Source organism: Tachysurus vachellii, chromosome 14 (assembly GCF_030014155.1).
Source record: "Tachysurus vachellii isolate PV-2020 chromosome 14, HZAU_Pvac_v1, whole genome shotgun sequence".
NCBI lineage: Eukaryota > Metazoa > Chordata > Actinopteri > Siluriformes > Bagridae > Tachysurus > Tachysurus vachellii.
The window spans coordinates 21,477,318-21,504,817 of NC_083473.1; the positions used below are offsets into that span (position 1 = coordinate 21,477,318).

Genomic DNA, 27,500 nt, shown 5'->3' on the forward strand with positions numbered 1-27,500 from the left:
ACTATACGAGACAAGACATACGACGTGAGACAATATAGGCAGTAGGAGTGTTAAATATGAATACAGAATATATGACCGTAGTGAAAGAAGTGCATGGTAGTGCACGTAACAGTATTGTGCAATATTATGCTTTTTGTACAACATACAGCAGCGGTAGTGTGTGTAACGTATAAGGATGATGTGATGACTGACAGTTCTGATAAAGCAGCACTTATAGATATGAAGCAGGGAATATAATGATGGTGAGGTGTTAATCGGGGTGATCGTCTGGGGAAAGGAACTGTTCCTGTGTCTGGCAGTTTTGGTAAAGAAAGTTCTGTAGCGCCTGAGAGAAGGGAGGAGTTGATAGAGGTTGTGTCCAGGGTGCGAAGGGTCAGTGGTGATTTTTCCTGCCCGGTTTCTGGTTCTTGTGGCAGGGAAGCACCGATGAATTTTTCTGCTGTTTTTACTGTGCGTTGCAGTCTGTTCCTATCCTGCTCCAAACCAGATGGTGATGGATGTGCACAGGACAGATTCAATGACTGCAGTGTAGAACAGCATCAACCGTTCCTCTGGCAGACCGTACTTACTTAAATGACATAGAAAATACATCTATCGACATGAGGCAGAGAGGAGTGACTCTTTAGGAGTGACGAGGATGGACAGGATTAGGAACGAGCACATCAGAGGGACAGCTCAGGTTGGCTGTTTTGAGGACATGGTCAGGAAAGCTAGATGTGTACAGAGGAGGGCGATGGTTATATTGGTAGAAGGAGGTTGGGAGATGTAGCTGCCAGGTAAGAAGTAGCTCTCTGTATTCAGGTATGCAATAGAATCTGTACTCTCTCTGTATCTCTGATCTTTGTGTACCTACAAACACTATACAGATACAGATATCCGGGATTGTGATTTGTTTGCATGCGTATGTTTGTCTGGTTATTTTACAGTCCCTTCGCAATGTGGAGTAAAGCTGCCCTAGTGGCATTAATGGCCTTTGCACTGGGATACGTCTATCACACAAACCCCAATCTTCAGGAGCGTGCGTTACATCTCATCACCCAGTCCATCCCTCAGTTACTGTTCACCTCACAGCATGAACATAGTACCACAAACCTGGAAGAAACCATCTCCCGAGCCTGGGACGCACTCATCACTGCACCGACAAGGCACTGGGGTCGAATAGCAGTAGGGTAAGTGTCCCAAATAAATAAATAAATATATATATAAATATATATATATATATATTTATATATATATATATATATATATATATATATATATATATATATATATATAAATATATATATAAATATATATATTAGTCCATATGTGTAGACGGGCAGGTCTTGATTTAAATCATCAACATCATAAACAAAATCTACTTTATTGTCTTGCTAGGATGTCGGTGTATCTGAAGTGCTGTGATAATTCTTATGCTGCAGCAGCACACGTCAAACGGTGCCTTTTCTGTGCTTCTCGTGAAGGAACGCAATAAACTGAAGTGATTTTATTTTATTTAAGCGGAAAAAAAAAAAAAAACTGAACAGAGCAGATGTTTTCTAAACTGAAAAGACTCAAAACAGTTTTAACTTGTTTAGTAACAGCGACACGGCACCGATCTTTCCTTCCTCAGGGTAAACGCCTGTATCGACGTAGTGGTCTCAGGCGTCCACTTGCTCCAAGCTTTGGCTCTTGACCCAGGATTCGGGCAAGACCATGACGTGTTGCACTCCAAAGAGGACCTAAAAGAGTCCTTCATTCACTACATGGAAAAGGGTGCAGCTGCTGAACGTTTCTTTTCGGATAAAGAAATCTTCCAAAGGATCGCAAGGGCCGCTGCTGAATATCCTGGTGCTCAGGTACAGTGTTTTATTTTTTTTTTTTGTACTAATTGATCGGATTATTTGTTTTAATCTCCTGGGGCTTGTGAATCCAGACACAGGTATTTTAACAGATACCTGAACAGATCTAATTTTCAAATGACTTCTTAAAAAACGCTGAATAACTGTTAAATAACAGCAGAGTCATAACAAGCTTACTAACATTTCAGCAGTACTGTAATTAGCTTTTGAAAAGCTTTTGCACGTCTTATTCAAGACGCTGCTGATTGCAGGCCTGTATGAGGAAGAATCCAGGAAGTAACTGCAGAATAGTGGATCGTAGACAAACTTAAAGGTGCGGTGCACCATGTTTGAAAGCCAATGTTGACGTTTGAAATCACCAAAACAAACACGCCCCTAACCCGAATGGGTGTCACCCCTGTTTTGATAGCTCCGCCCCACACATACATACGTAACCCAGGCAACTATTATGGCGGAACCTGTTGGGGCGGCTGGCCGAGGGGATATTTTTATCAGTACATGAACACAATGAGTAATACTATGGTAATACAAATGTGTTTTTGTAGTACTGTGTGTTGTACCGTGAAAGGTTTAGCTCCGTTTCACGCGGAAGACGACGTTCGACACCTAGAACCCGAGGCAGAGGCAACGGCAGGTATCCGCCATGTCAGTGTTTCAACAGACATGAGCACTGAACACTCTCTCCGCCTCATATTGACAAGACACGCCCCTTTCTGCTCATTGGCTACACGTGTGTTTGGTTTTCTGAAGCGTTTTTTTCAAACATCGTGCACCGCACCTTTAAGACTAGCACATAAAGTGTCTGAAGAAACAGCCGATCATCAGCTTTGACTGTTGTACTGTTCTACATTAATGTTTTACTTTTGGACGTTGATCCGTGTGAATGGACTAGAAAACTACTCCGGTTTAAACTGTATCTCCTTTCACTGCAATGAGTAGTCAATCATCTACCAGCTCATGTCTAACAATCAGAAACGCAAATTAGCAAATATTAGTCCGCTAGTATTTTTTTATATACTGGACTGCTTTAGGTAACTGATCAAACCTCCCGTTATGGTTGTGTAGTGTGAAACCCAAACCTCCAGCCCGTTCCATAGTCCACAATGCGGACGCTCGTGTTCCAAGTCTAGATAAAACTCGTGCTTATAGACATGTTTGTGAACTGTAAAGGAAGTGCTCCCTCACTAGAGCTGACAGTTTAAATATTGAATGAAGGCCGAGTCCAGGGGGATTGAGTTTCTGTGCCAGATTTAATTCTGCTTGGTTGACAGTAATTAATATTTTCAGCAGCAGACTCGAGTCACGCTTGCTCTAGCATTAATCCATATGTATTTGTATTGGCTCAACACGAACCTCAGGCTGAGTCAGGGTTTCACTATGCACTCTGGGTAATCAGTAACAAGATACAGTCCGCTCCGAAAGTATTGGGCCGCCGAGGCGAATTCGTGTTTTGTTTTTTCTTGGCTACATACTGAACATGTTTGGGTTTAACCTCAAAAGATGATTGAGATTCTGAAACAGATTTTCAGCTTTTATTTCCTGATATTTACATTTAGATGTGTTAAAGAACTTGGCACCATCATGCTGGCTACCCACTGACATCACCAGACTGTTGTGTTCTGCTTTTTGCGAAGGCTTGTACTGCAGATTTGTACGGTTGATGCTTGTTTTGAGGGGTTTTGTTTCTTTAATCTCTTCTTCAGGAGATGAGATGCTGCTCAACTATGTTAAGCTCTAGAGACTTGGTCAGTCTAAAACCTTCTAGACTGGCTGTTTTTTTTTTTGTAAATCGGCAGACCGAATGTTTCTGCAGACTTCATACGGCTGCCAACATCCATCGCCAGTTACATTAGCATAAAAGATTATTGAGACCATTCCAAATGCAGTCATGCAAGCCAAAGCCATGACACTACCTCCACATTTGAGCTTGTAGGTTTTGAATCGTGAGCACCGTGTTTTTTGTGATCAACTGCTGATGTTTTGCTTGGCTGACCTGTTCCATGTCTGTGCCCAGTGTCCGTGCGATAGCTCTGATTGTTTTTCGCAGTTTCAGAATGTCTTCTCAGGTGAAATCAGGCCTCAAATCAAAAGTATACATTCAGAGCTATTAACTGTTTAACACATCTGGGGAAGAAAAAAACAAACAAACAAACAAACAAAAAACTCACCTGTCAGTCATGATTGGGTTTAAACAAAAGGTGCAATATCTAGATAAATATTAAGAAATTAAAGCTGAAATTCTGAAATATCTTCTAATTCATCCTTTGATATTGTCGCTGTCAGACGGAATCCTCGTATCTCCAAAACCGTTATTTTTCAGGAAATTAAAAAAACGCCGTACCTTATCTGCAGTGCACAGGGTTTAGTCCGCGTTGCAGTGGATTGTCTTGGGCTAAATTCCTGTCCTCAGACGAGCACCAGAACTAGCGGGGGTCAAGATTTTTTTTTCTTTGAGCCCAGTGTTTTGAAGACATTTACCTCAGAAGACGTGTTGATTCGTGGAGGAGACGATATTTCTTGAGGAGAAATATGCCGTGAAGCTCTCCCGCGGAGTGAGGAAGAGGTGGACAGTTGAAGTGTCCAATGGAGTTATGAGATTTGCGCTCAAGCTATTTTCAAGACTTTAGATTGGTTAATAACTTGTAAAAATAACAGACCCACGTGGGGACTGACCAATAGCATCGATATGTGAAAAAATATGAAATTGACAAAATTTGGACATACGAGGTTTCCGCCCGACAGCGACGATATATAAATATATATCCATGTACCAGCGGTGTCCAATCTTATCCACAAAGGGCCGGTGTGGGTGCAGGTTTTCATTCCAACCAAGCAGAAGCCACACCAGAGTCTACTAAAAGCCAAGAACTGATTAAACAGGTGGAACCAGGTGTGGCTTCTGCTCGGTTGGAATGAAAAACCTGCACCCACACCGGCCCTTTGTGGATAAGATATGACACCGCTGCCATATACCTTCAGTGTATAGCAAAATCAAAGGATTGGCCTTGCTGTTCCAATCATTTTGGCAGATATTTCGTAATCAGTACTTTCTGCATTTCTGGTCTCTTGTAGGTATACGTGGGAGGAAATGCTGCTCTGATTGGCCAGAAACTCGCCTCTTACCCCGAGCTGGTGGTGAGTTCATATCTGCATTTCTGTAAATTATGGTTAGCGTGCTTTTCTGTCCTTCATCTGATTATTCTAACTGCTTTGTGACCTATTTACACATTCTTGTTCATGCTATAAGACAGCTTATTGAGTTAAAAAAAAATGTTCCCCCTGTAGGTTCTATTGTGTGGCCCTATTGGGCCAAAGCTGCATGAATTGCTGGATGAACAGATAGTAGTTCCACCACAATCACTTCAGGAATCTGATGAGTTTCACCTCATCCTTGAGTACAAGGCAGGTCAGGATAGATTCCACTTTCCTTACGTGCATGACTGTAGAAGGATCTACTACAGATAATGCATCATGTTGTGTTCCTCACAACAAAAATTACTTTAAACTTCCTAATGAACGCAGACAGTGTGCCATCAGCACAACGATGCTTTTGTTAATGAGTCTGAAGCAGCTGAAGTAAGCTCTTTGCATGTGTGTATGTTTAGGGGAGCGGTGGGGTTCGAGTCAGGCCCCTCAAGCAAATCGCTTCATCTTCTCTCACGATGTGTCCAATGGGAAAATGAGCACGTTGGAGACCTTTGTGGCCAGTCTGGAGGAGTTCCAGCCTGGACTGGTGGTTCTGTCAGGAATCCACATGATGGAAGGAATGGGCCGTGAGCTCTGGGAGGAAAGAATCAAAGAGGTGAGCGCGGACATCCTACTACATATGATTTTAAAATACTGTACCTGTTTTTGTTATCATATTAGCTATCCAATAAGAGTAATGTGTCACGTGTACGATGATCTCTTTTTTTTTTTTTTAAAGCTCTGCTTAGCTACTACTCTAGCACTAAAATAAAAAACGGTACACTTAAAGGTGCGGTGCACGATGTTTGAGAAACGCTTCAGAAAACTGATTCGGGCCGACAAACAAAACAAACATGTAGCCAATGAGCAGAAAGGGGCGTGTCTTGTCAATATGCGGCGGAGAGAGTGTTCAGTGCTCATGTGTGACATTAGCAGAAAGCGATTGAAACGTTGTCATGGCGGATAAAAACGAAAAGCGAAGAAAGGCTTACGCCGCCTTCACACTGCACACGACTGTCGGATTTCGCCGCCTAGTGACAGTCGCACGTAATGTGCAATATGATCGTGCAGACGTCAACATGGGAGAGAAGCGTGATTCTCGCGGTCTCCGAACACACGTTATTTTATGATCCAACTCTTGAATCATACAGAGATGCTTACAGGAAAAATGAAGCATGGAAGCGTGTTGCCGAGATTGTCGGTCTTTCAGGTGTGTTGTATTTGCAAAATGTGCTAAATGTTTGCAAACTTAATTAGCTTGTATTCTCCCTCCATTTGTCGTGGTGAACGAAGTTAGGAGTACAAACAATCAATGCAATCCAGAAAGACCGCGAATAATTTTTTAGGAAACATGGGAACAACATTAAAAATAATACAATATTAATCATTTATTGCTTTTTTATCAATAACAATGTATTTAAAACAAAAAATATTGTTTCTGATAAAGTTTAAAAATGACTAAAGTTTATATTAATACTTTTTAATAATTCTTATCACCTCGCGCACACGAACCTGATTGGACAACATTGGAATACATCACATCCGGTCTGCATATCGGATGCGGTGTAGTCGCACAAGTTCAATTTTTTTAACGGATCCAACGTTCAAAACGGATCCGAAAATTACGGATCCGCAGATGGTCGGCACCTCACGCAGCGACCTTGCGACTCTCCATAGGAAATGAATGACTTCCGGTTTATCGGCGGTCGTTTGTCGTGTGCAGTGTGAAGGCGGCTTTACGATAAGGCAAGAAGTAGGACCCGTGTTAATATAGGATCAGCTTTCCAGCGCTGGAGAGAACTGAACGTCTTCCGCGTGAAACGGAGCTAAACCTTTCACGCTACAACACACAGTACTACAAAAACACATTCGTATTACCATAGTATTACTCATTGTGTTCATTTATTGATAAAAATATCCCCTCGGCCAGCCGCCCCAGCAGGTTCCGCCATAACAGTTGCCTGGGTTACGTATGTATGTGTGGGCGGAGCCAGGGGCGTAGATGTCCCCCGCACTTTTTATAAAAAGTTAATTTGTCCCCCTCACTTTTTTAGTGGAGAGTTGTGTTCACCACATGTTGAGGTTTTAATGGAGAAATGTATATAAATGCAGAGTGATTTAAAATTCAAAGAGACAAGAAAGTTTAAGAGTCTATACATGACGTTCACAGCAATCAGTCACTCACTTGTCACGTCATCATCACGCGCCCCCAGTACTGTAGCTCGAGTCGCACCGCGGTCCAGCATTCGGTTACGATGAGCTCAAAGCGGCAAAAAACGCTTCACTCCCATTTTTTTTATAAAAATGTCAAGCAGTGTAAGTTGGCATATGGTATCCGAATTGTGTTGCACAATGTTTAGTAACTCTGCATGTTGCTCTTGTTGAATAATTAGCAAGTTTTAATTTAAAGGATTATATGGAAAAGTAGCTGCTTTGACAAACGTTACATAAACTCTTTTATAACGTCTTTTGTTTTAACAAGTGTGTCATCAAAACCCTTTATAAGAATAAAGATAAATATAGCTGCAAGCAGCGATACCGGGGTCAAGCCGATCAGATGCGCTCAGAACATGTCGCTGATGAACCATACCAAGTTTCGTAGCGATATGGCATTGTATTGGTAAAATACTGAACTTAACGTGAAAATTCAAAATGTGTGTGTGTAGGTGTGAGTGTGTGTGTAAGTGCGAGTGTGTGTAAGTGCGAGTGTGTGTAAGTGTGAGTGTGTGAGTGTGTGTGTGAGTGTGAGTGTGTGTGTAAGTGTGCGAGTGTGAGTGTGTGTAAGTGTGAGTGTGTGCGAGTGTGAGTGAGTGTGTAACTGTGAGTGTGAGTGTGCGAGTGAGTATGTGAGTGTGCGAGTGTGAATGAGTGTGTGTGTGTGTGTTCCTCGTATGTGAAAACATACTTGGCAATAAAGTGTGTGTGTGAGTGTGTCTGTGTGAGTGTGTCTGTGTGAGTGTGTCTGTGTGAGTGTGTCTGTGTGAGTGTGTCTGTGTGAGTGTGCATGTGTGTGTGTGTAAATGTGTGAGTATGTGTGTGAGTATGTGAGTGTGCGAGTGAGTATGTGAGTGTGCGAGTGTGTTGGTATGTTTCATCAGCGACATGTTCTGAGCACATCTGATCGGCTTGACCCCGTGTGTGTGTGTGTTTGTGTGCATGTCTGTGTGTGTCTGTGTGAGTGTATGTGTGTCAATGTGTGTGTCAGTGTGTGTGTGTGTGTGTGTTCCTCGTATGTGAAAACATACTTGACAATAAAGTGTGTGTGAGTGTGTGTGTGTGAGTGTGTGTGTGTGTGTCTGTGTGAGTGTGTGTGTGTGTGAGAGTGTGTGTGTAAATGTGTGTGTATGTGAGTGTGTGTGAGTATGTGAGTGTGCGAGTGTGTGTGTAAATGTGTGTAAGTGTGTGTTCCTCGTCTGTGTGAGTGTGAGTGTGTGTGTGTGAGAGTGTCTGTGTGTGTGTGTGAGAGGGTGTGTGAGAGTGTGTGTGTGTGTAAATGTGTGTGTATGTGAGTGTGTGTGAGTGTCAGTGTGCGAGTGTGTGTATAAATGTGTGTGTAAGTGTGTGTTCCTCGTCAGTGTGCGAGTGTGTGTGTCTGTGTGAGAGGGTGTGTGTCTGTGTGTGTGTGTGTGTATGTGTGTCAATGTGTGTGTCAGTGTGTGTGTGTGTTCCTCGTATGTGAAAACATACTTGACAATAAAGTGTGTGTGTGAGAGAGTGTGTGTCCGTGTGAGTGTGTCCGTGTGAGTGTGAGAGTGTGTGTGTGTGTGTGAGAGAGTGTGTGTGTGGAAATGTGAGTGTGTGTGTGTGAGTATGTGAGTGTGCGAGTGTGTGTGTAAATGTGTGTGTAAGTGTGTGTGTTCCTCGTCTGTGTGAGTGTGTGTATGTGTGTGTGTGTGTGTGTGAGAGTGTGTGTGTGTAAATGTGTGTGTGTGTCTGTGTGTGTGTCTGTGTGTGTGTCTGTGTGTGTGTGTGTCTGTGTGTGTGTGTGTGTGTGTGAGTGTGTGTGTGTGTGTGTGTGTGTGTGAGTATGTGAGTGCGAGTGTGTGTGTAAATGTGTGTGTAAGTGTGTGTGTTCCTCGTCTGTGTGAGTGTGTGTCTGTGTGAGTGCGTGCGTGTGTGAGTGCGTGCGTGTGTGAGTGCGTGCGTGCGTGAGTGCGTGCGTGCGTGCGTGCGTGCGTGCGTGAGTGCGTGCGTGCGTGAGTGCGTGAGTGCGTGCGTGCGTGAGTGAGTGCGTGTGTGAGTGCGTGTGTGAGTGCGTGTGTGAGTGCGTGTGTGAGTGCGTGCGTGCGTGCGTGAGTGCGAGTGTGTGTGAGTGTGTGTGAGTGTCTGTGTGTGTGTGTGTGTGTGTGTGTGTGAGTGTGCGAGTGTGAGTGTGTGTGTAAATGTGTGTGTAAATGTGTGTGTAAATGTGTGTGTAAATGTGTGTGTAAGTGTGTGTGTGTCCCTCATAAAGACCTTTCTGATTCTGGTTCTGATTCTGATTTTGCAAGAATTTTGCCTCTAGGCCTTACGATTCAGCACAAAATTGGGTTTTTGGACTGTTGGTGGCGCTAGAGGGTTTGAGCTAGACACACCAAAGTTGCTACAGTAACTTCTAAGACTGGCCTCTACATGTGTGTCAAATTTCATAACTTTCCTACGTACGGTTCTATGGGCTGCCATTGACTTCAATGACGAATGGAATAATAATAATAATAATAATAATAACAAGAAAACTAACGATAACAATAGGTGTCTACGCCCCTTCGGGGCTTGACCCCTAATAATAATTAAAGCTGCAAGCAGCATTTCCCGGGTTCAAGCGTTTAAGGCCTTTAGGGTGTTTAAGGCCTTAAAGGATTTTCACATAGTGACCCACAAGTTACAGAGGGTGCCACAATATATGTCATGTCACGCTACATATGTCATGCTACAGAGGGTGCCACAATATATGTCATGTCACGCTACATATGTCATGCTACAGAGGGTGCCACAATATATGTCATGTCACGCTACATATGTCATGCTACAGAGGGTGCCACAATATATGTCATGTCACGCTACATATGTCATGCTACAGAGGGTGCCACAATATATGTCATGTCACGCTACATATGTCATGCTACAGAGGGTGCCACAATATATGTCATGTCACGCTACATATGTCATGCTACAGAGGGTGCCACAATATATGTCATGTGAGGTACTCACCTGTCCAGTTTTCCCTAAAATAAACAAAGTCATATCCATAAAGCGAAGAAACACAAGCACCCAGATGTAGAACGAGTGACCCGCAAGTCATTTCCTGAAGAAAATGTGAATGTGCTTGCACGTGGCAAATTCCCCTCATCGGGCTGAGTGTTTTGATGATTATGTCACATGTCCATGTTGTGCTAACTTTTGGATTTCGCTAATTTTGGGGGCGGGGCTACACGTGACGTCAGTTCCCCTCATCGTGCTGAGTGTTTTGATATATGACGTCCATGTTGTGCTAACTTTTTGATTTCGCTAATTTTGGGGGCGGGGCTACACGTGACGTCATCAGAATACCTTCGAGAATCAGAATCTTTCTCAGAATCAGAATCTTTGCACAAAATTGGGTTTTTGGACTGTTGGTGGCGCTAGAGGGCTTTTTTTAAAAATGGCTGTTTTTAGTGATTTTTCCGTTATAGCACCACCAAGTAGCCAATCGAAGCGGTTTTTGAACTGTGACCTCAGTTTGACTTCTTTCACATGGGTCCCAGGTTTGGTGTTGATGGCTCATTTAGTTCTTGAGTTATTGACATTTTAGTAAAACTGGCTCCTCACAGTCCAAACGTTTTGGGGCCCCTTAAGGACCCTGAATCAAAATTTCGACTTTTTTTCGAAGATTATTGACAATGAGACTCCAGAGAATATTACTGCACTGGATTGGTCTCGATCAGGCGAAAAACCTAGGACTAGTTAGCAAAAGTAGGTTTCAGACAAAATGCACTATAGCGAAAAACTTTTCAAGGGGGGAATGAAATCGGAGATATACGTTTTTTTAAGTCATGAGCCAAGGATTCCAATGATATAAAGCACTTGAGATTTGGACATACGGTTTGGGAGTTATGGGCACAAACGCGTTGAGGGGTGCTGAAGCGCCCCAAATTGTCCGATTCCGCTGAAACCTTGGCCCTGAGTAAATGTGACCAGTACAACCATCTGACCAAGTTTGAGCTCTCTAGGCCTTACGGTTTGGGCTGCACGACCGTTCTAGAGCGGAATAATAATAATAATAATAATAATAAAAATCTGAGCAAATACAATAGGGTTCCAGCGCTTCGCGATGGAACCCTAATAATAATAATAAGAAAACTAACGATAACAATAGGTGTCTACGCCCCTTCGGGGCTTGACCCCTAATAAATAAGAATAAAGATAATGTTGAACTGAGATTTTACAGCATGTTTAACTCTGCCAATTCTACATCATATCAAGTATGTGTCACTGTATGTACACGACAGAGACGAGGACGACGAGTAGTGACACTAAAGATGTCATTTTAATAATGAGCAGGTAAATAAGGTACAAAGATGTCCTTTTAAGGGTACTGTCCCAGTGGTAAGCTGTTCTATTTCTTTCCTTCTTTCTGTTTTATAATCATATATAATCATAACACATATAAAGCATGATTTAAAAAAATCATGATTAAAAATAAAACCTGTCATTTACACAAGGGTTTATTAAAAAAAAAAAAAAACATAACACTAGACATTTCGCACCCCCACTTTATAAATGATGGCTACGCCCCTGGGCGGAGCTATCAAAACAGGGGTGGGACCCATTCGGGTTAGGGGCGTGTTTGTTTTGGTGATTTCAAATGTCAACATTGGCTTTCAAACATGGTGCACCTCACCTTTAAGCTGGGTTATGAGACAGATTCCAATATAGGCTTTTAATTCCATTTATTTTCTAGTGATGACCACTGCAAGATCATCTGTACACTGTATTGTAAGAAAAGTAGATCAGGACTTGTAAGGTGTCATTTTCCTCGATCACTAACCTTTTGAACTATACAAGCTTCGAGGCAGCTCGCATGTCAGAAAAGAGTTAGAACTCGTAATGAATATCGATGAATATCACTATCAGCAAAATGCGTCCTGCTTGTATTTTGTTTTATACAGAATACACAAAATACTGCACACTTTTGGGCTCTTCAGAAAAGTCTGTGTGTGTCTGATCTAAAAAAAAAAAAAAACCAGTAATTTAATCTCCTGCAGTTTGCTGTCACCATCTCCGATATTCGCAATGAGGCACCCATCCATCTGGAGCTGGCCAGTATGACTGATCAACATTACATGAGCATCATCACGAAGGAGGTAAATGTATATGTTTACCACATGGTCCCCTTTTGACCTTTCTACATGCCTGATCTGTATTTCATGGTCCACCCAAGACTTGATAGAAGCCTTTAACTCTATTAGGAACGGAGCATTTTTTTTTTTTTTAGTAACTGGAGGATTTGTAACCAGCTGAGAAACATCACGCATTTTTATTCATCTTGGAATACAGATTTATTTTTATATTAATTATCTTCGACATCCCAATTAAAATCGTTGTACGAATGGAAACTGGACCTCTTGCGTGAGAGGTTTGATTTGTTGTAATTACATAGCAGGAAGACAGGAGAGCAGCCATTTTAGAGATTTGATAATATTGCGTACCAAGCGCTCAACAGAGGTGACGACTTTAAGACTACCGTATGATGTATTACAAATGTTTGTCAAATGTTTTAATATCATGTCCTTTATCTTATCAAAGGCCATTTCATTACATACATGCAGTTTGATTACATATGACATTGCTTACCTTTGCCTTTATGGGATGCCTTTTCTCAATTTATACACCTGAGCAGTTAAGGGTTAAGGGCCTTGCTCAGGGGCCCAGCAGTGGAAGATTGGTGGACCTTCTCATCAGTGCAACCTTCCTAAGGCTTGCATAGTACAGTACCACAGACTGTTTAGTGATAAACCTTCTGTAGCTGAAAAGCATATGTACCACATTCAGTATTGTGCACGCTTTCGTTAGCAGGTCTTGCCCATGGTGGACTCGATCGGTCTGAACGAACAGGAGCTGCTTTTCCTGTCTCAGGCTGGCGGAGGTCCTCACTCTGATCTCCGCTCATGGAACGGCATTCCTGACGTCGGCCGTGTCGCCGATATCCTCCTCTGGATCCTGGAGCAGCACGGCCGAGCCGACCTGGACTCTGAAGCCCATCTAACACGCATCCACTTCCACACGCTGGCTTATCATGTGCTGGCCACAGTGGACGGCCACTGGGGGAACCAGCGCGGAGCCGTAGCGGCCGGGGCTCGCGTCGCCAGCTCTCAGGCATGTGGATTACAAGCTGTGGACGTCAGTAAGGTGGAGCTCAAGGCTCCGCTCAGATTCTACAGCTCTTTCTCAGAACCGAAAGAGGGCTTAGTTTTGGACCCGTTTAATCCGGTGACTGTGTGGAGAAGGGGGAACGTGTCCTTCCATCTCAGTCCAGTACTCGTATGCAAACAGCCACTGAGGACAGTAGGGCTGGGGGACGCAATCTCAGCAGAGGGACTCGTCTACTCTGAGATTGTTCCCCGCTCTGACTAAACGTGAACTGAGGGCCAATAATGTCTTAAACGTTTCTATGCTCTTGATGCCATGCCTGCTAAGCATCTAACCAGCTGGATAGATGTTCCTGTAGGCGCTCCTCCATTCCTTTAGACCTTAATGTGACAAAATGGATGAGGAGAGGGTGTTTTTTCATGGGTACAGGAATGTGACTTTATCCTCACTTTGTCTTCTACAAACTCAGTGCGTAGTCTTAATCTGTTTTGGTGAGTACTGTACTGTCTTACTTGAGACCATATTATTGCACTGAGTAGAAAATGATGTTCTGATTTTTCTTCCCCCTTCCTCCACACTCCATGGCTCTATTGACTACTATGACATGGACCTATTTATGTGCAAGGAGCAGAATCACTGAGCTGCTATAAAATGGAAATAAAAAAGCCTTGAGAATCCCAAAGGCCCCCAATGAAATCAAATGCCTTAACCAAAACTGTCATGCTTTAAGTGGCTATGCATGTAGGGCTTATCTGGGTTCTGCCCTCAAAACAATCCTATCATTTACTCCTTCCTCAACTAGTTTAAGTTTAAGTTAACTAACAAATTCTCAAATTTGGCAAAAGTTTAGACACACACTAGCCAAGAAAATAAAAAAACCAAAACTGCTTTAAACTTTATTCCTTATGAAGCTTCATGAAGGAGCTTCACCCAGAAGGCTTTTCCCTGAATTCACCAAGCTTCAAGATTCTTCTCCTAAAATGTACTAATTTAGAAAAACCTACGTTTACTTTAATGTTAAGTAAAATCTACTTATAAAAATGTAAACAGGGGCATTAACTCCATTATGTACAACTCTCTCATATTTTAGCTGTAAGCTTTTATCAGAATGTCTAAAACAATTGAGATATATTATATATATATATGTATGTGTGTGTGTATATATATATATATATATATATATATATATATATATATATATATACGTATATGTATATATATATGTGTATATACATACATATACGTGTGTGTGTATATATATATATATATATATATATATATATATATATATATATGTGTATATATATGTGTATATATATATATATATATATATATATATATATATATATATATATATATATATATATATATGTATATATATATATATATAAAAATTATAATTATCTATATATCCGATCCAGCTCGTGTAAACTTTCGACCGGTAGCAGTAGCATAGATCAAAACTATTTTCGGGTTACTTGAAATTGTGTATCTACTTAAAAGGTAATACACAAGCTTCTAGATATGGCAGATCTAAATATTCTGCTCCATAGAATGTTTATAAGAAAACCAGCTCCCACTTCCTCCTCAGCATGTTTCAGATCATTTTACTCGATTAAGTCAAGAAATCCTGCCTCTTCTTCTACTGAATGGTTAAAAAGGAAATAAGGGAACGTTTCCTACTTGTTTAGTCATGTCCTGTACTAGTCTTATTTTTATAGAGCATAAATCAAACCATGTCTGTACGTACATAGTGTTAGTGTAATGATTCTGTATCTTGGTTCTAGTTGTGAAATTGTTTCACAGTTCTGTCATCAGCAACTGGCATCTTTTATGCATGATGAGACTTGAAATGTTTTGAGTTGACAGATTTCTTGTCTAATAAGAAAGCAAGCGTCTGTGTCTGATGCAGTAAAACGATGCGTCGTGTGGGCCAGCTGTCAGAAACGAATGATGGGGAGGTGAACGGGGAAGGATGATCATTTTAGTTCAGTGCTGGATGGTTCACCGGTCTGTTGGTGATGACGAATTAGCTGCCATAAAGCTGCTACTGTAATACCCCTTTTCCACCAAAAAGAACCGGGTGCTGGTTCGGAGCTAGTGCTGGTGCTGGTTCAAAGTTGGTTCCACTGGCGAACCTTCTAAGAACCGGTTTGCCTTTCCATCGGTTAGAGAGCCGTCACAGAGCCGAGTCTGACGTCACTGTATACGTGTCGCGTTTCCCAGCGACGTTAGCGCAGCAGCGGCGAAACACAAACACAACATCGACAATGGCGGATGTTGCTTTACTGTTAATGCTCATGGCTTTGTGAACCTACATTGGTATCCAAACGCGGCGAAACCGACGTGTATGAAAAAAGTTAGCCTTAGCATGTAGCTACCTACTATCATGTGTTCTGATAATTGATCATATTGCGGTATAAAAAATATGATAAAGATAAAAGTGTATTAAACATTAGTATACGTAAGGTACATTATCTATAGCCCTATTCGGACGGGATTAGTTTTACGTGGGGGTAAAGTAATTATTACCAGAGCTTCTCGGTGATTTTAGTCCCATCCGAATGTGCCATCTCTGTAATCATTACGGACAGTAATGTCAGTAAAGATTACGGCGACTTTTACCTTCTGTAAAAAGGTCCGGAAAAATGACCTCAGGTAATACTAATCCCTTCCGAATAGACCCGCTGTAAATATGTACGGTAAAATTCCGTCATTTCCTGTTTAAAAGTAGTTTTTGGCGCGTTTTGCAAGCATGGAGACGCCATGTTGTCTGTTTGCGCACGTGATAACAGGAAGCAACGTCATACGCACATGACGACAAGGAGGTTACTGTGGTGCGTAAAGCGAGTTACCCCTCCCACTTCTGCTAGTCTTACTGAGATGTCTTGTCCCGTGCGAATTGGCCAATTAATATTACAGACGTCCTGAGGTAAAATTGCATTACTCCACGTCCCCACGTAAAACTAATCCTGTCCGAATAGGGCTAAAGGCACTAACAGTAGCCCCGCCCACAGCCCCTCCCACAGCTCCTGACACAAGCGGTTCTTAATTCTAGACCAGCAACGTTTTGGTGCTACTTAAGAACCACTTTTCCTGGTTCAGAGCCGGTGCTTTGGCTGACGAAAAAGAAAGAACTGGTTCTAAATTAGGCTCCGAACCAGCACTCAAACTGCCTCGGTGGAAAAGGGGCATGAGTGAACAGACTTAAGTATTGTAAGATTTCATTGCTCATCGTTTCTCATCGGACTGATGATTTCCAAAAGCTGCACATATCACCGGATTATGAAATTCAACCGGTTGTCATGCAAATATTCTTCTTCGTGATGTTACAAGGCTTTCTCACAATTCTTTGTACGTCTTCGGCTCTGTTTCTATAGTTACCATATTGAGATATTTAAGTTGATGCTTTTCTTCTGTCTTTTGTAATGTATTTTTTTTTTTTTTTTGTTTCTTTAAAATGACTCCATAATATTGTGGCACCCAGAGCATTCGTTTGAGAACAGACAGTTTGTACAAATTATGCAAGTCTTAAACATTAAATGGAGGTTAACATAACAGGAATATTTAGTAAAATTAGAGACTTTATGATATTTTTTTATCGATAAAATCTGTTTAGCCGAAATCTACGATGTTAATGTTCTTTTTGTACAGAAATGTAATGGGGGTGAAATGCAAATAGCAGAACATGTTTATTTTTAACTTTAGCTCAGATACAAAGGTCAATAAAGTCTATCTTAATCGAACAATGTAACGTATGATTCTGTATAATATTAAAACCCTCTTACTGTTCATGTGCTTAAAAATCGAATCATTCCTGAGCTGCTCCTGTACTAACTCTGATTGTATTCACTGAGTTACCTGTTCATATACTTAATGATATCACCAAATTAAAAAGGAGAGAAAAAAAAAAGCGTAATGTAAAAACTGTACAAACCTCGTGCCTAAAAAAATAATTACACTATAGGAGAGAAAGATACTATATAAAGCTTGCGCACACTGCAGAAGTTAGCATTTGTCTATGCTTAGGAAGCTCTACTCCGCCGATGCTTTGGGTTTGCTCTTCTTTTTCTCCTTGGATTTGTGAAGATCTGCATCCTCACCATCACGTTGAGCCGTTCCTGGAGGTTCAGACGGAGGTGCTGGTGCACTCTCTACATCTGGCTCTGCACAGGGAATAAAAACGTTAAGGATGGACAGAACCTGAAAGCAGCAAAGCACATGATGACCCTATTTATGGTGTTATCTCTAATATAAACGAAGCATGCGCATGGCAGCTCGATTGGGGGTTCGATTCCCGCCTCCACCTTGTGTGTGTGGAGTTTGCATGTTCTCCCCGTGCCTCGGGGGTTTCCTCCGGGTACTCCGGTTTCCTCCCCCGGTCCAAAGACATGCATGGTAGGTTGATTGGCATCTCTGGAAAATGTCTGTAGTGCGTGAGTGAATGAGAGTGTGTGTGTGTGTGTGCCCTGTGATGGGTTGGCACTCCGTCCAGGGTGTATCCTGCCTTGATGCCCGATGACGCCTGAGATAGACACAGGCTCCCCGTGACCCGGGGTAGTTCGGATAAGCGGTAGAAGATGAGTGAGTGAGAGAGATTCAGAAACATAAGAAAATCACTGGCTGATATCTGAAATAGTTACGTTTTTTAAATTGGTAATCATTCAAAAGAGTCTCTTGGTGTTTCATTGGTATTAGTTTTTTAACCTTGTGTTACACATCACATAAATTCGTATAAGAACACAGCCATGAAGTGCCTTACTGGTGCTAGTACGTAGTTCTAATATTACGTCAAGCTTGTAGATTCACCTCAGGTCGATGAACCACTTAAAATCTTAAAGCTAATAAATACGTATGTGACATGAAACATCTCCCAACTCACAAAGGACAGACTCGGGTTCGTGCTGAATTGTGTACCTGCAGCCAGCTGTATGCTTTTACTATATCCTGCAGCTGATGACATGGCCTGGCCCAGGGCCTGATTGGAGCCCAGGGGCTGCTGGGAAGAGGACGTCTTGCTGAAAGACGAGCGCTGGCTGCTCTTGGATTCTTTGCCTGGTTTCGACCAGAATATATTTTCCCCAGCCTGAAGGGCTGCACCCATTTTATGAGCCATCTCTACGATCTGTGGAGAAAACGAGTGCCTTTAGAACAGATAATAGATGTCGTAGTGAATACTCGCACCATTACACACCCTGCTTTAACAGGGAGTTAAGTAATGCCAAGGGCTGCCTAATTGTACTGGTAAGTGAATACAGGATTAGATGATGGGTGAGTCTGTAGTTTCTCAGGCCTGATGGTTACATTTACAGCATTTGGTAGACGCCTTTTATCCAGAGCAACTTGCCTCATTTGTCTCATTCATACAGCAATTGAGGGTTAAGGGCCTTGCTCAAGGGCCCAGCAGTGGTAGCCTTGTGGTCCTGGGAATTCGAACACGCAACCTTCCGATCACTAGTCCTGTGCCTTAACCACTGAGTTAGCACTTACCTATGGTTAATATTAGCTGACTAACATAATCGGATTAATGAGATACAGACGATAAACTATTTGAATACAGTAAAAAAAAAAATACAAACTAATTTCAAGCCTTATTAATCAAATCACTAATCAGGAACTTTCACGATGATGATATTCCTAAATAGCATTTCTTATTAAATACTAACCACTTATTATTAAAAACTCTTTATTTTAGGTGAAAGTAAAGGCTTTCTAGCTGCTTGTTTGAGTGACATTCGATCATCTCATCTCCAGTCTGTGTTTGTGTAGTGAGGTTTTACCTCAGGGTCGAACTCGGTGTTGCTGTTGCGCTCGATCAGCATGTTGACTTTTTTCTCCATCTCCTGATACTGCTGCAGTGCTGCCTTCTTGTCTCCCTGATTATACAACAACACTGCAAAATTCAGATTCACCAGAGGGTTGGATCTGGAGGAGATAAACCCGAAGTAAAAACAGAGACAGTAAGTCACCTTCGGTTAGCAGGTGGAAATCAGCTGCAGTTGTGTAGAAAGTTTTAGAAGACTTACACGTCGAGCAGAACAGCTTGTTCATACGACCTGCGTGCGTTTTCTACATCGTCCAGATTGGTCAGGGCAACTGGGACAAATCAAGACGTGGACAAATATTACACGAGACGTACTGTATTTATAGAACAAAACAAGACTATGGGGAAGTTGTAGAAAAATCTCTCAACTTAATAGGTTATAAATACTTTCAGATGTCTACAGTACGTTGTACTTGGTCTACCTCAAGGCTCAGACATGCTTATGTGCTCACTGTGGTCGTAAAATAGTGGTCAGTCCCTGGTGAGTCCTGTTCTTGGCTGACACAAGGAGAACACGTTGTGGTCTTCTGCTGTTGTAGCTAATCCACACTTAGGGCTCAACGTGCTAGGCTTTGTGGGATGCCTTGCTGCTCCCCATGGTTGTAAAGAATGGTTACTTGAGTAGCGTAAAATGACGATGCAGTGGAGAGGGTCATTAAGTGTTTTAAGTTTCTGGGAGTAAAAATGACAGAGGATCTCAGCTCGTCCACTCACATCTCCACAGGAGTGGGAAAGGCCCTGTAAGTCCCAGGCCTATACTATCTGAGGACACTCAAAGGATCTGGTTTACCCGAGAAACTTCAAGCGAACTTCTACCATAGTACCATTGACAGCATAACAGCATATTGCATGATGTCAGGCTGACAAGAAAAATGGGACCCACCTACGAGAGCTGGACTCAATTTACATTTACATTTCCAGCATTTAGCAGACGCCCTTATCCAGAGCAACTTAAATTTGATCTCATTTTATTCAACTGAGCAATTGGGGGCCTTGCTCAGGGGCTCAGTAGTGTCAGCCTGGTGGACATGGGATTCGTAATCACAACCTTCCGGTTAACACCTTAACCACTAGGCTATCACATCCACATCGACTCGCTGTGCCTGTGGCGAGGTCAGAATATTATTAAAGATCCATCCCATCAAGCAACCACCTGTTTATCCTTCAGCCATTCAGGAGGAGGTACAGGAACATCACTGGAAACAACAAGAAAAACATCTTCTTCCTGAGGGCTGTGATCATTTTAAATAGTTTTACCGTAGCTTTACTGTCAGCTCGAATCAGTCTGGTCTTTCGGTTGTTGGTTCTCCCGGCAGAATTGCTGCCCTTTACAACCGTAGTGATCTACAGGAATCTGGGGTTACGGTGAACACAGGCTCGCCAGAGCCTTGTGCGATCTTATGTTGCATAATGACACTGGCATTTACTGTGTGTATGAAGAGAGCTTAGTCACATTCTACAGGTAAGAGGTAATAAGGTATTAACAGGTAATAAGACAGGTAAGCGTGACATCTCCAACACCCCCCACCCCACCCCGTGTGTGTGTGTGTGTGTGTGTGAGAGAGAGAGAGAGAGAGAGAGAGAGAGATTATGACTGGTGTTGTTTATTGTAAGTGTTTGTTACCTTGTGTGTGTGTGTGTGAGAGAGAGAGAGAGAGAGAGAGAGAGAGAGAGAAATTATGACTGGTGTTGTTAATTGTAAGTGTTTGTTACCTTGTGTGTGTGTGTGTGTGAGAGAGAGAGAGAGAGATTATGACTGGTGTTGTTTATTGTAAGTGTTTGTTACCTTGTGTGTGTGTGTGTGTGTGTGTGTGAGAGAGAGAGAGAGATTATGACTGGTGTTGTTTATTGTAAGTGTTTGTTACCTTGTGTGTGTGTGTGTGTGTGTGTGTGTGAGAGAGAGAGAGAGATTATGACTGGTGTTGTTTATTGTAAGTGTTTGTTACCTTGTGTGTGTGTGTGTGTGTGTGTGTGTGTGTGTGTGTGTGTGTGTGTGTGTGTGTGTGTGTGTGTGTGTGTGTGTGTGAGAGAGAGAGAGATTATGACTGGTGGTGTTTATTGTAAGTGTTTGTTACCTTTTTGGACTCCTTTATCATGTGTAATGTTGCTCCCATATAAAACAGTTCAGCTCAAGCTCAGCCATTTTTAGGGTCATGATTGAGGACAATGTCCCGTCCAGAGACGAGCTGTCTCGTGTTGAGGTTTTATTCAAACCGACCATTGAAAATTCCCTCTCTAATGTTTTTTTTTTCCTCATTGGTTGTGTTAAATCTTACCCAGATACAATAGTGCTATTTTCTGATTGGTTGTTGTGTAGCCTCTTGTTTTGATTGGCTGATAAGTGTCAGGCTCGACTAAGAGCTCCAGAGGAGACGCGCTTGATTCCTGCTCAGTTCCATAGAGACAGCGGTGCGGACTGATACATTTTGGGAGCTGCGGCTTATTAAATATATGATAAATAGTCAAAGTTTTTCTGCGTGAGAAATACGATGTGTGGCGGGAGAACGTGAGAAAAGAACGAAATGAGTGACTGTCACTATCAATGCGTGACACTTGACAGCCCTGTAGTAAGTTTAGTGTTAATTTGACCTGAACTACATTAACACAGTTTGATTTTTTTTTTTTTTTACTCTGTTTGGTTAAGAAACGAAAGGAAACAGGTGAAAATACCAGCGAGAAGCATGTAGAGTTCTCCCATGCGTGGATTCAGGTTAATAGCAGCGCTGAGGAAGTGGAAGGCTGAGGCGTACTGCTGCATTGTGAGATGCACTAGACCCAGATTGTACAAGACCTTCCAATCAAACGGAGACAGATAGTTTGCTCTCTTCAGACAGCTTATAGCCTGAGAAACCAACAAACAGAAAGAAGGAGGAAAAAAAAAGTGCACCAAAAGTGAGAAAATAAAAGTGTGGCGTATTATACTGTATATGATAAAAAACATAAGGTGAAAAACTCTGAAGCTCACAGCGACATATTTCTTCTTGCCGAAGAAGCACATGCCTATGTTATTCCAGAGCTGGGGGCTCTCGGGCACAGTGAAAGCTGCCACACGATATTTATTCATGGCCACATCGAAATCCCCGTGTGTCTGCATCATACTTCCTGCTGCCAAAATGGCCTGGGGGTGAAAACACACACCTACTGAGTACATCACGTTCAACTTCAAAGGCAAGGCATATACATGGAAATGGAACGTTTACTGACCTTGTAATTGTTTGGGTCATATGTCAAAGCATTTCCAAGATGTTCGAAGGCCCTCTGATATTTTCCGAGCTAAGAAGTAATGTAAGAGTGTTAGGAATTTGAAACAGAACAGACCAGACAAGTGCAGACTGCCTCTTGAACCTGACCTGCATATACAAGAGCCCCAGTGTGGTCAGCAACTCCGTGTTCTCTGGGGAAAACCTAAAACACAGATTCACAACTGTTCAGTGGATAATTCTTCTTTAAGTATGTAACTGCAATGAAAAAAAATAATACACACAGTATATACCTAGATATAGACGATGTGAAATGGTAACTAAGGCTAGACTGCGGACTACTAGACCACTGCAACCCACTTCTCCTGGGCCTCCCAGCCAGCACTATCAAACCCCTTCAGATGATTCAGAAGGCAGCAGCATGTCTTGTTTTCCACCAGTACAAACAGACCCACATAACACCACCCTTCATCTCCCTCCTCTGGCTTTCTGTAGCCATCCGCATCAAATTCAACGCCTGCATGGTCATGTATCTCGTCTGGAACAGGACCCCCCTATCTCAAGGCTCTCCTTGCCTTGTGGTTCATGTTCCCTCCCACAACCTCGTAGTGATAGCTCAAGCAAGGCATTAGCTCTGTTTCCAGAACCTTCAAACTGACTGTCCGTCAGAGGTGGAATGAACTTCCAAGCTCAATCTGGACAACAGAATCTGTCACTATTCTGACCTTAAAGAGAAGAATTCAACCCCGTGATGAACCCGAGGTATCTACAGATGTACCAGGTCTGGTTGGATTCCGCTTCATGAAGATTTTGGTCATTCGATGAGAAGATGCTGACCCCATGAGGACTTTGAGGAGAACAACTTCTTAATCAATACACAAAATAACATTCTACATATACTGGATCTCCATCATTGAGTTTTTTAAGGCTCCGGCACAGAGGAGATGGTGTTGAATCAATAACGAACTCAGATGATGAGCTAATTTATGAGTTGCTCAGGAGCTCCTGGTTACACGACTCCAACTGACTGTATCTGACTGTAGAAAGGACATTATTTATAATCACACTCTCTGGTGTCACCCAAATGAGGACGGGTTCCCTTGAGTCTGGTTCCTTTCGAGGTTTCTTCCTCACACCATCTAAAGGAGGTGTTCCTTTCCCCAGTCGCCTCAGACTTAATCATTAAGGATGAATACAAATAAATTTACATAAACGTTTTATGTTCGGTAAAGCTGCATTGAGACGATGTCCGTCGTTAAAAGCGCTTTATAAATAAAACTCAATCGAACTAAACTATCTTCAAAAAATGGGTCAAGTCTCACCTCTTCTGTGGACATTTAACTAAGCCCTATTTTGTCCTCATCACAATAAATGAATGAGGGAAGAAATAAATCAAAATTGATATGAGAATGAACTGAATCATCGCACACCTGCACTTCCACCGAGTCCTTCTTATACTCCATCTAATATTTCTAACCTAAAGAACATCGAGGTTGTTACTGCAACATGTCTCGCTCCGCAACAACCAGCACGTTCCACAACTTCTTCCCTGGCAGCATCATATTTGTCTTCCACTTCCACTTGTCTTCCCAGCAAGCTGTTCGTTATTCATTTTGGCTCAGAGGAAGAACAGAGGGAGTACGTCTCTTTCTTCCATCTCTGGTGGAAATGAGCGGAAGCGAGGTTTCTTGCTCCAGGAGAAGCCCGGCGCCGCTCATTAAAGCACGTCGACATTACTAATTCAGCCGCGCTACAGGAGGGCTATGGTAAAGATGAGGACACACGCTGTGCTTGCAGCAGCTCCACTGCCTCCACTTATTTACTCTTCTAGAATTCCTCTGATATCTGTGCTGGAGTTCTTTCCTTATTTCTGCAAAAAAATCAACACTCCTAATCAAATAGCGTTCACCAGAGCGCTAAATATCACCGATTCGTTTTGTAGCCGTATCCGCCAAATCTTTTTAAGACGTGACTCTGATCTTTAAAGAGTCTTGACTCGAAGCTTTTAAAGATGTTCTTTGCTTAAGGGAGGTTTGCAAAAAAAAAAATGAGGTTGTAACAAAAGAAAAGTGTCACAGTCAGCCTTTAAATGTGATTAATTACAGTCGTTGCTCTGCGTCTCATCCCAGCATGCCGTTTTTTTTCCCCTACAGTGTCTGCCACCACCGCTTGCTGTGAATCTCTAAGGAGCATCTGAGGTTACTCTCATCACAGAGCGCCTTTGAACATGCGTCTTCTAAGCCAAAGAATCGAGGCTCGGAGCTATGAAATGATTTGGGTCGAGATGGTGAGAAATGAATATCTGCACACTGGCAACACAAACCGGCGTCTGTAACGCACTTACTCCACTGCGATCTTGTAGATCTCAATGGCCCTCTCGGTGTCCCCCTGTAACAGGTAGATCTTTCCCAGCATCACGTAAGTCATGTCGTGTTTGTTAAGCTGTAGCGCCATGTTAAGATGCTCCTCAGCCTGCGTACAAGCCATGGATTAATTACAACTACAACATTTACTTCAAGCTTCAAAGACATCCACTGCTGCACACATCTCATTGTAGGCTTATGATAAATAATACAGTCTTCATTTATATACACTACTGGATATAGCCAAATGTTTCTGGACATTTGACCATCACACCCATATGCGCTTGTTAAACATCCCATTCCAGGTTTAGTCCCCTTTACTGTTATAATAAGCTCTACTCTTTTAGGAAGGTTTTCCACTAGATGTTGGAGCGTGGCTGTGGAGATTTGTGATTATTCACCTTCACAGCATTTGGCAGACGCCATTAATTAAGCAGAGCGAATTAGTTTTTAGCTCATTTTTATACAGCTGAGCAATTAAAGGTTAAGGGCCTTGCTCAGGGGCTCAGAAGTGCTAGCTTGGTGGACCTGGGATTTGAACTCACCACCTTCAAGGCAGTAAGTAAGTAAGTAAAGTTTATTTATATAGCACATTCAAAGCACTGTTATATACATATATAGCACTGTTATATGAACAGTCAAAAATAAACATAAAATAAACAAAACAGATGATACAATAAAACAATAGACAAAAATCCAATTAAAATGCCTGGGAATAGAAATATGTTTTCAACTTCACTTTAAAAGTTGTACTGGAAGGTGCAAGGCGAATGTCCAGTGGAGGTCGGTTCCAGAGACGGGGGGGCCGCAATAGAAAAAGCCCTATCACCCTTCGTTTTTAAGCGTGAACGAGGGACAACCAAGAGAGCTCTATCAGAAGATCTTAGAGATCTGGTGGATGAAGAAGGAATAAGATGATCTGTGAGATAAGATGGGGCTTGACCATTAAGAGCTTTAAAAACAAACAACTAAATGTTAAAATGAATTCTAAAATAGACAGGAAGCCAGGAGGTTCAACACCTTAACCACTAAGCTACCACATCCCCAAGAGCATTAGTGAGATCAGACGCTGATGATGTAAGAGTCAGGAGGTCTGGGGTTCACTCTGTGTTCCAGTTCATCCCAATGTGTTCAGTGAGATTGAGCCAGCGCTCTGTACAGGACACTCGAGTTCTTCCACTCCAATCTTCGAGCTCTTCATAGAGCTGTGTGTTTTGTGCACAGGGGCATTATCATGCTGCGACAGGTTTGGCTTTCTTACTTGCAGCGAAGGGAAATTTTTTATGCTACAGCACAGAGAGACGTTCTAGACACTTGTGTGCTTCCACATTTGTGGCAACAGTTTAATGAAGAACCACATACGGGTGTGAAAATCCAGTGTCCGCATACTTTTGGTTAGGTAGTGTAAATTGCCTGACCCAAATGACTACACAGAGGGAAACACTGGCACCAACTTACGCTCTTGAAGTCTTTAGTGTAGATGTAGCAAACTCCGAGATTATGATTGATCTCCTGCAAATAAACTGAAATGTCACTTTTTGCGCTACACAGTGTAAATTCTTGGTTTGAGAATTATGGAGAATAGTGTTTGGAAATATACCCAGTCTTTCTGATTGAGACGGGCCGCCTCGTTGTAAACCTCGATGGCAGCCTTATGTTTCCCTAAGAGAAATCTACACACACACACACACACACACACACACACACACAAATCACTTTCTTTGTGACAGAATTTAAAGAACCCGAGGATGTATATAATCACAAGAGGCTTACAGGGAGCGAGCCACTTGTTTGAGGTTGTCTGAGCTGGTAGGGTTGAGGATGGCGCAGCTTTGAAACAGCTCTAGGGATTGCTGGATCTTCCCTTCTACACGTAGGATCAGAGCTACACACACACACACACACACACACAACACACACCATAATGAAGGCAAATGCCAGAACACACTAAGTGTGCAAAAATGTATAAAACGTTACGTTACGTTTCAGCCACACATATTACGTATTACACTGAATTCACATAATAAATAATACACAGAAATGTCTGACATCACATCAGCAAATTTGTGTAAGATAAAATAACTGGACTGGACTGTACACTAGATAAAAGTTACCTTGGACATATATGGCATATTCACACATCCCCTGAGTCTCTTGCAGCTGTTCTTTTATAATCGCCTGAGAAGATAGCAAGTGCAAAACACAATCAAGGGATGATGTAGGAATAATAGATCAAGATGTTCATCAAGCTGCCAGCGGAAGAAGAGCTCGCACCTTGCATGTCTCATAGTCTTTACGGATGTAGTGTAGATGAATGAGCCAGTTCCTCCTCTCTAATATGGGGAGCTCTGGGGCTGAGAAAAGAAACAGAATCTATTATATAAAGCAACAGCTTATAAGTTTACTAAGTTGCATTAGCGTCACTGTGCGATAGAACGATTTCTCTGTTGCGCTCATCAAGGTTGTAAACAGATCAGGTGGTTATGACTACGTATAAAGCTAGTAATACAGCAATGGGAAGCGAAGTGATGCTGTGTTTTAAGTCGTAATCTATGCAGCATTTTAGGTCGCACTAAAACTTGATTATCAAAAAAAAATCTAATTAAAAAGGGTTTTTGGCTTAAAGTTCAAATGAAGCTCTACAGAGCTTATTTTACACACAACGTCCTGGTTAAATATAATCAGAAAGGATAATGTTCGGTGTCTTATTTGCTGATTAATCCACTGTGCTTAGGCTCCTCAGCCCCAAACATGTACA

The 27,500-nt window shown here is 42.2% G+C and overlaps 2 protein-coding genes and 1 long non-coding RNA gene across 8 annotated transcripts in view; 2 read left to right on the forward strand and 1 right to left on the reverse strand.

Moving 5' to 3' along the window:
• Positions 1-14,475, forward strand: part of adpgk (ADP-dependent glucokinase) — a 16,254-nt gene extending 1,779 nt beyond the window's left edge. The window contains exons 2-8 of one of the 3 annotated variants that reach the window (XM_060887238.1): positions 927-1,169; positions 1,613-1,838; positions 4,914-4,976; positions 5,127-5,247; positions 5,447-5,643; positions 12,251-12,349; positions 13,059-14,475. In XM_060887238.1, the coding sequence (XP_060743221.1) occupies positions 937-1,169; positions 1,613-1,838; positions 4,914-4,976; positions 5,127-5,247; positions 5,447-5,643; positions 12,251-12,349; positions 13,059-13,619 (1,500 nt within the window). In that variant the 5' untranslated portion in view covers positions 927-936 and the 3' untranslated portion in view covers positions 13,620-14,475. Of the gene's footprint in view, positions 1-926; positions 1,170-1,612; positions 1,839-4,913; positions 4,977-5,126; positions 5,248-5,446; positions 5,644-12,250; positions 12,350-13,058 lie in introns of those variants that run through there. The other 2 variants (XM_060887239.1, XM_060887240.1) reach the window with 2 other exon arrangements.
• LOC132856937 (uncharacterized) overlaps positions 1-17,104 on the forward strand; it is a 68,979-nt gene extending 51,875 nt beyond the window's left edge. The window contains exon 2 of the long non-coding RNA XR_009649465.1: positions 15,825-17,104. This is a non-coding gene — a long non-coding RNA (uncharacterized LOC132856937). The remainder of the gene's footprint in view (positions 1-15,824) is intronic.
• bbs4 (Bardet-Biedl syndrome 4) overlaps positions 17,035-27,500 on the reverse strand; it is a 12,945-nt gene continuing 2,479 nt past the window's right edge. For all 4 annotated transcript variants that reach the window (XM_060886824.1, XM_060886825.1, XM_060886827.1 and 1 more), the window contains 14 exons: positions 27,017-27,096; positions 26,857-26,920; positions 26,516-26,627; positions 26,343-26,415; positions 26,201-26,254; positions 24,724-24,851; positions 22,530-22,584; positions 22,384-22,452; positions 22,145-22,297; positions 21,850-22,021; positions 19,382-19,451; positions 19,136-19,280; positions 18,273-18,480; positions 17,035-17,521 (listed from right to left, as the gene is read on the reverse strand). In XM_060886824.1, the coding sequence (XP_060742807.1) occupies positions 17,391-17,521; positions 18,273-18,480; positions 19,136-19,280; positions 19,382-19,451; positions 21,850-22,021; positions 22,145-22,297; positions 22,384-22,452; positions 22,530-22,584; positions 24,724-24,851; positions 26,201-26,254; positions 26,343-26,415; positions 26,516-26,627; positions 26,857-26,920; positions 27,017-27,096 (1,514 nt within the window). In that variant the 3' untranslated portion in view covers positions 17,035-17,390. The remainder of the gene's footprint in view (positions 17,522-18,272; positions 18,481-19,135; positions 19,281-19,381; positions 19,452-21,849; positions 22,022-22,144; positions 22,298-22,383; positions 22,453-22,529; positions 22,585-24,723; positions 24,852-26,200; positions 26,255-26,342; positions 26,416-26,515; positions 26,628-26,856; positions 26,921-27,016; positions 27,097-27,500) is intronic.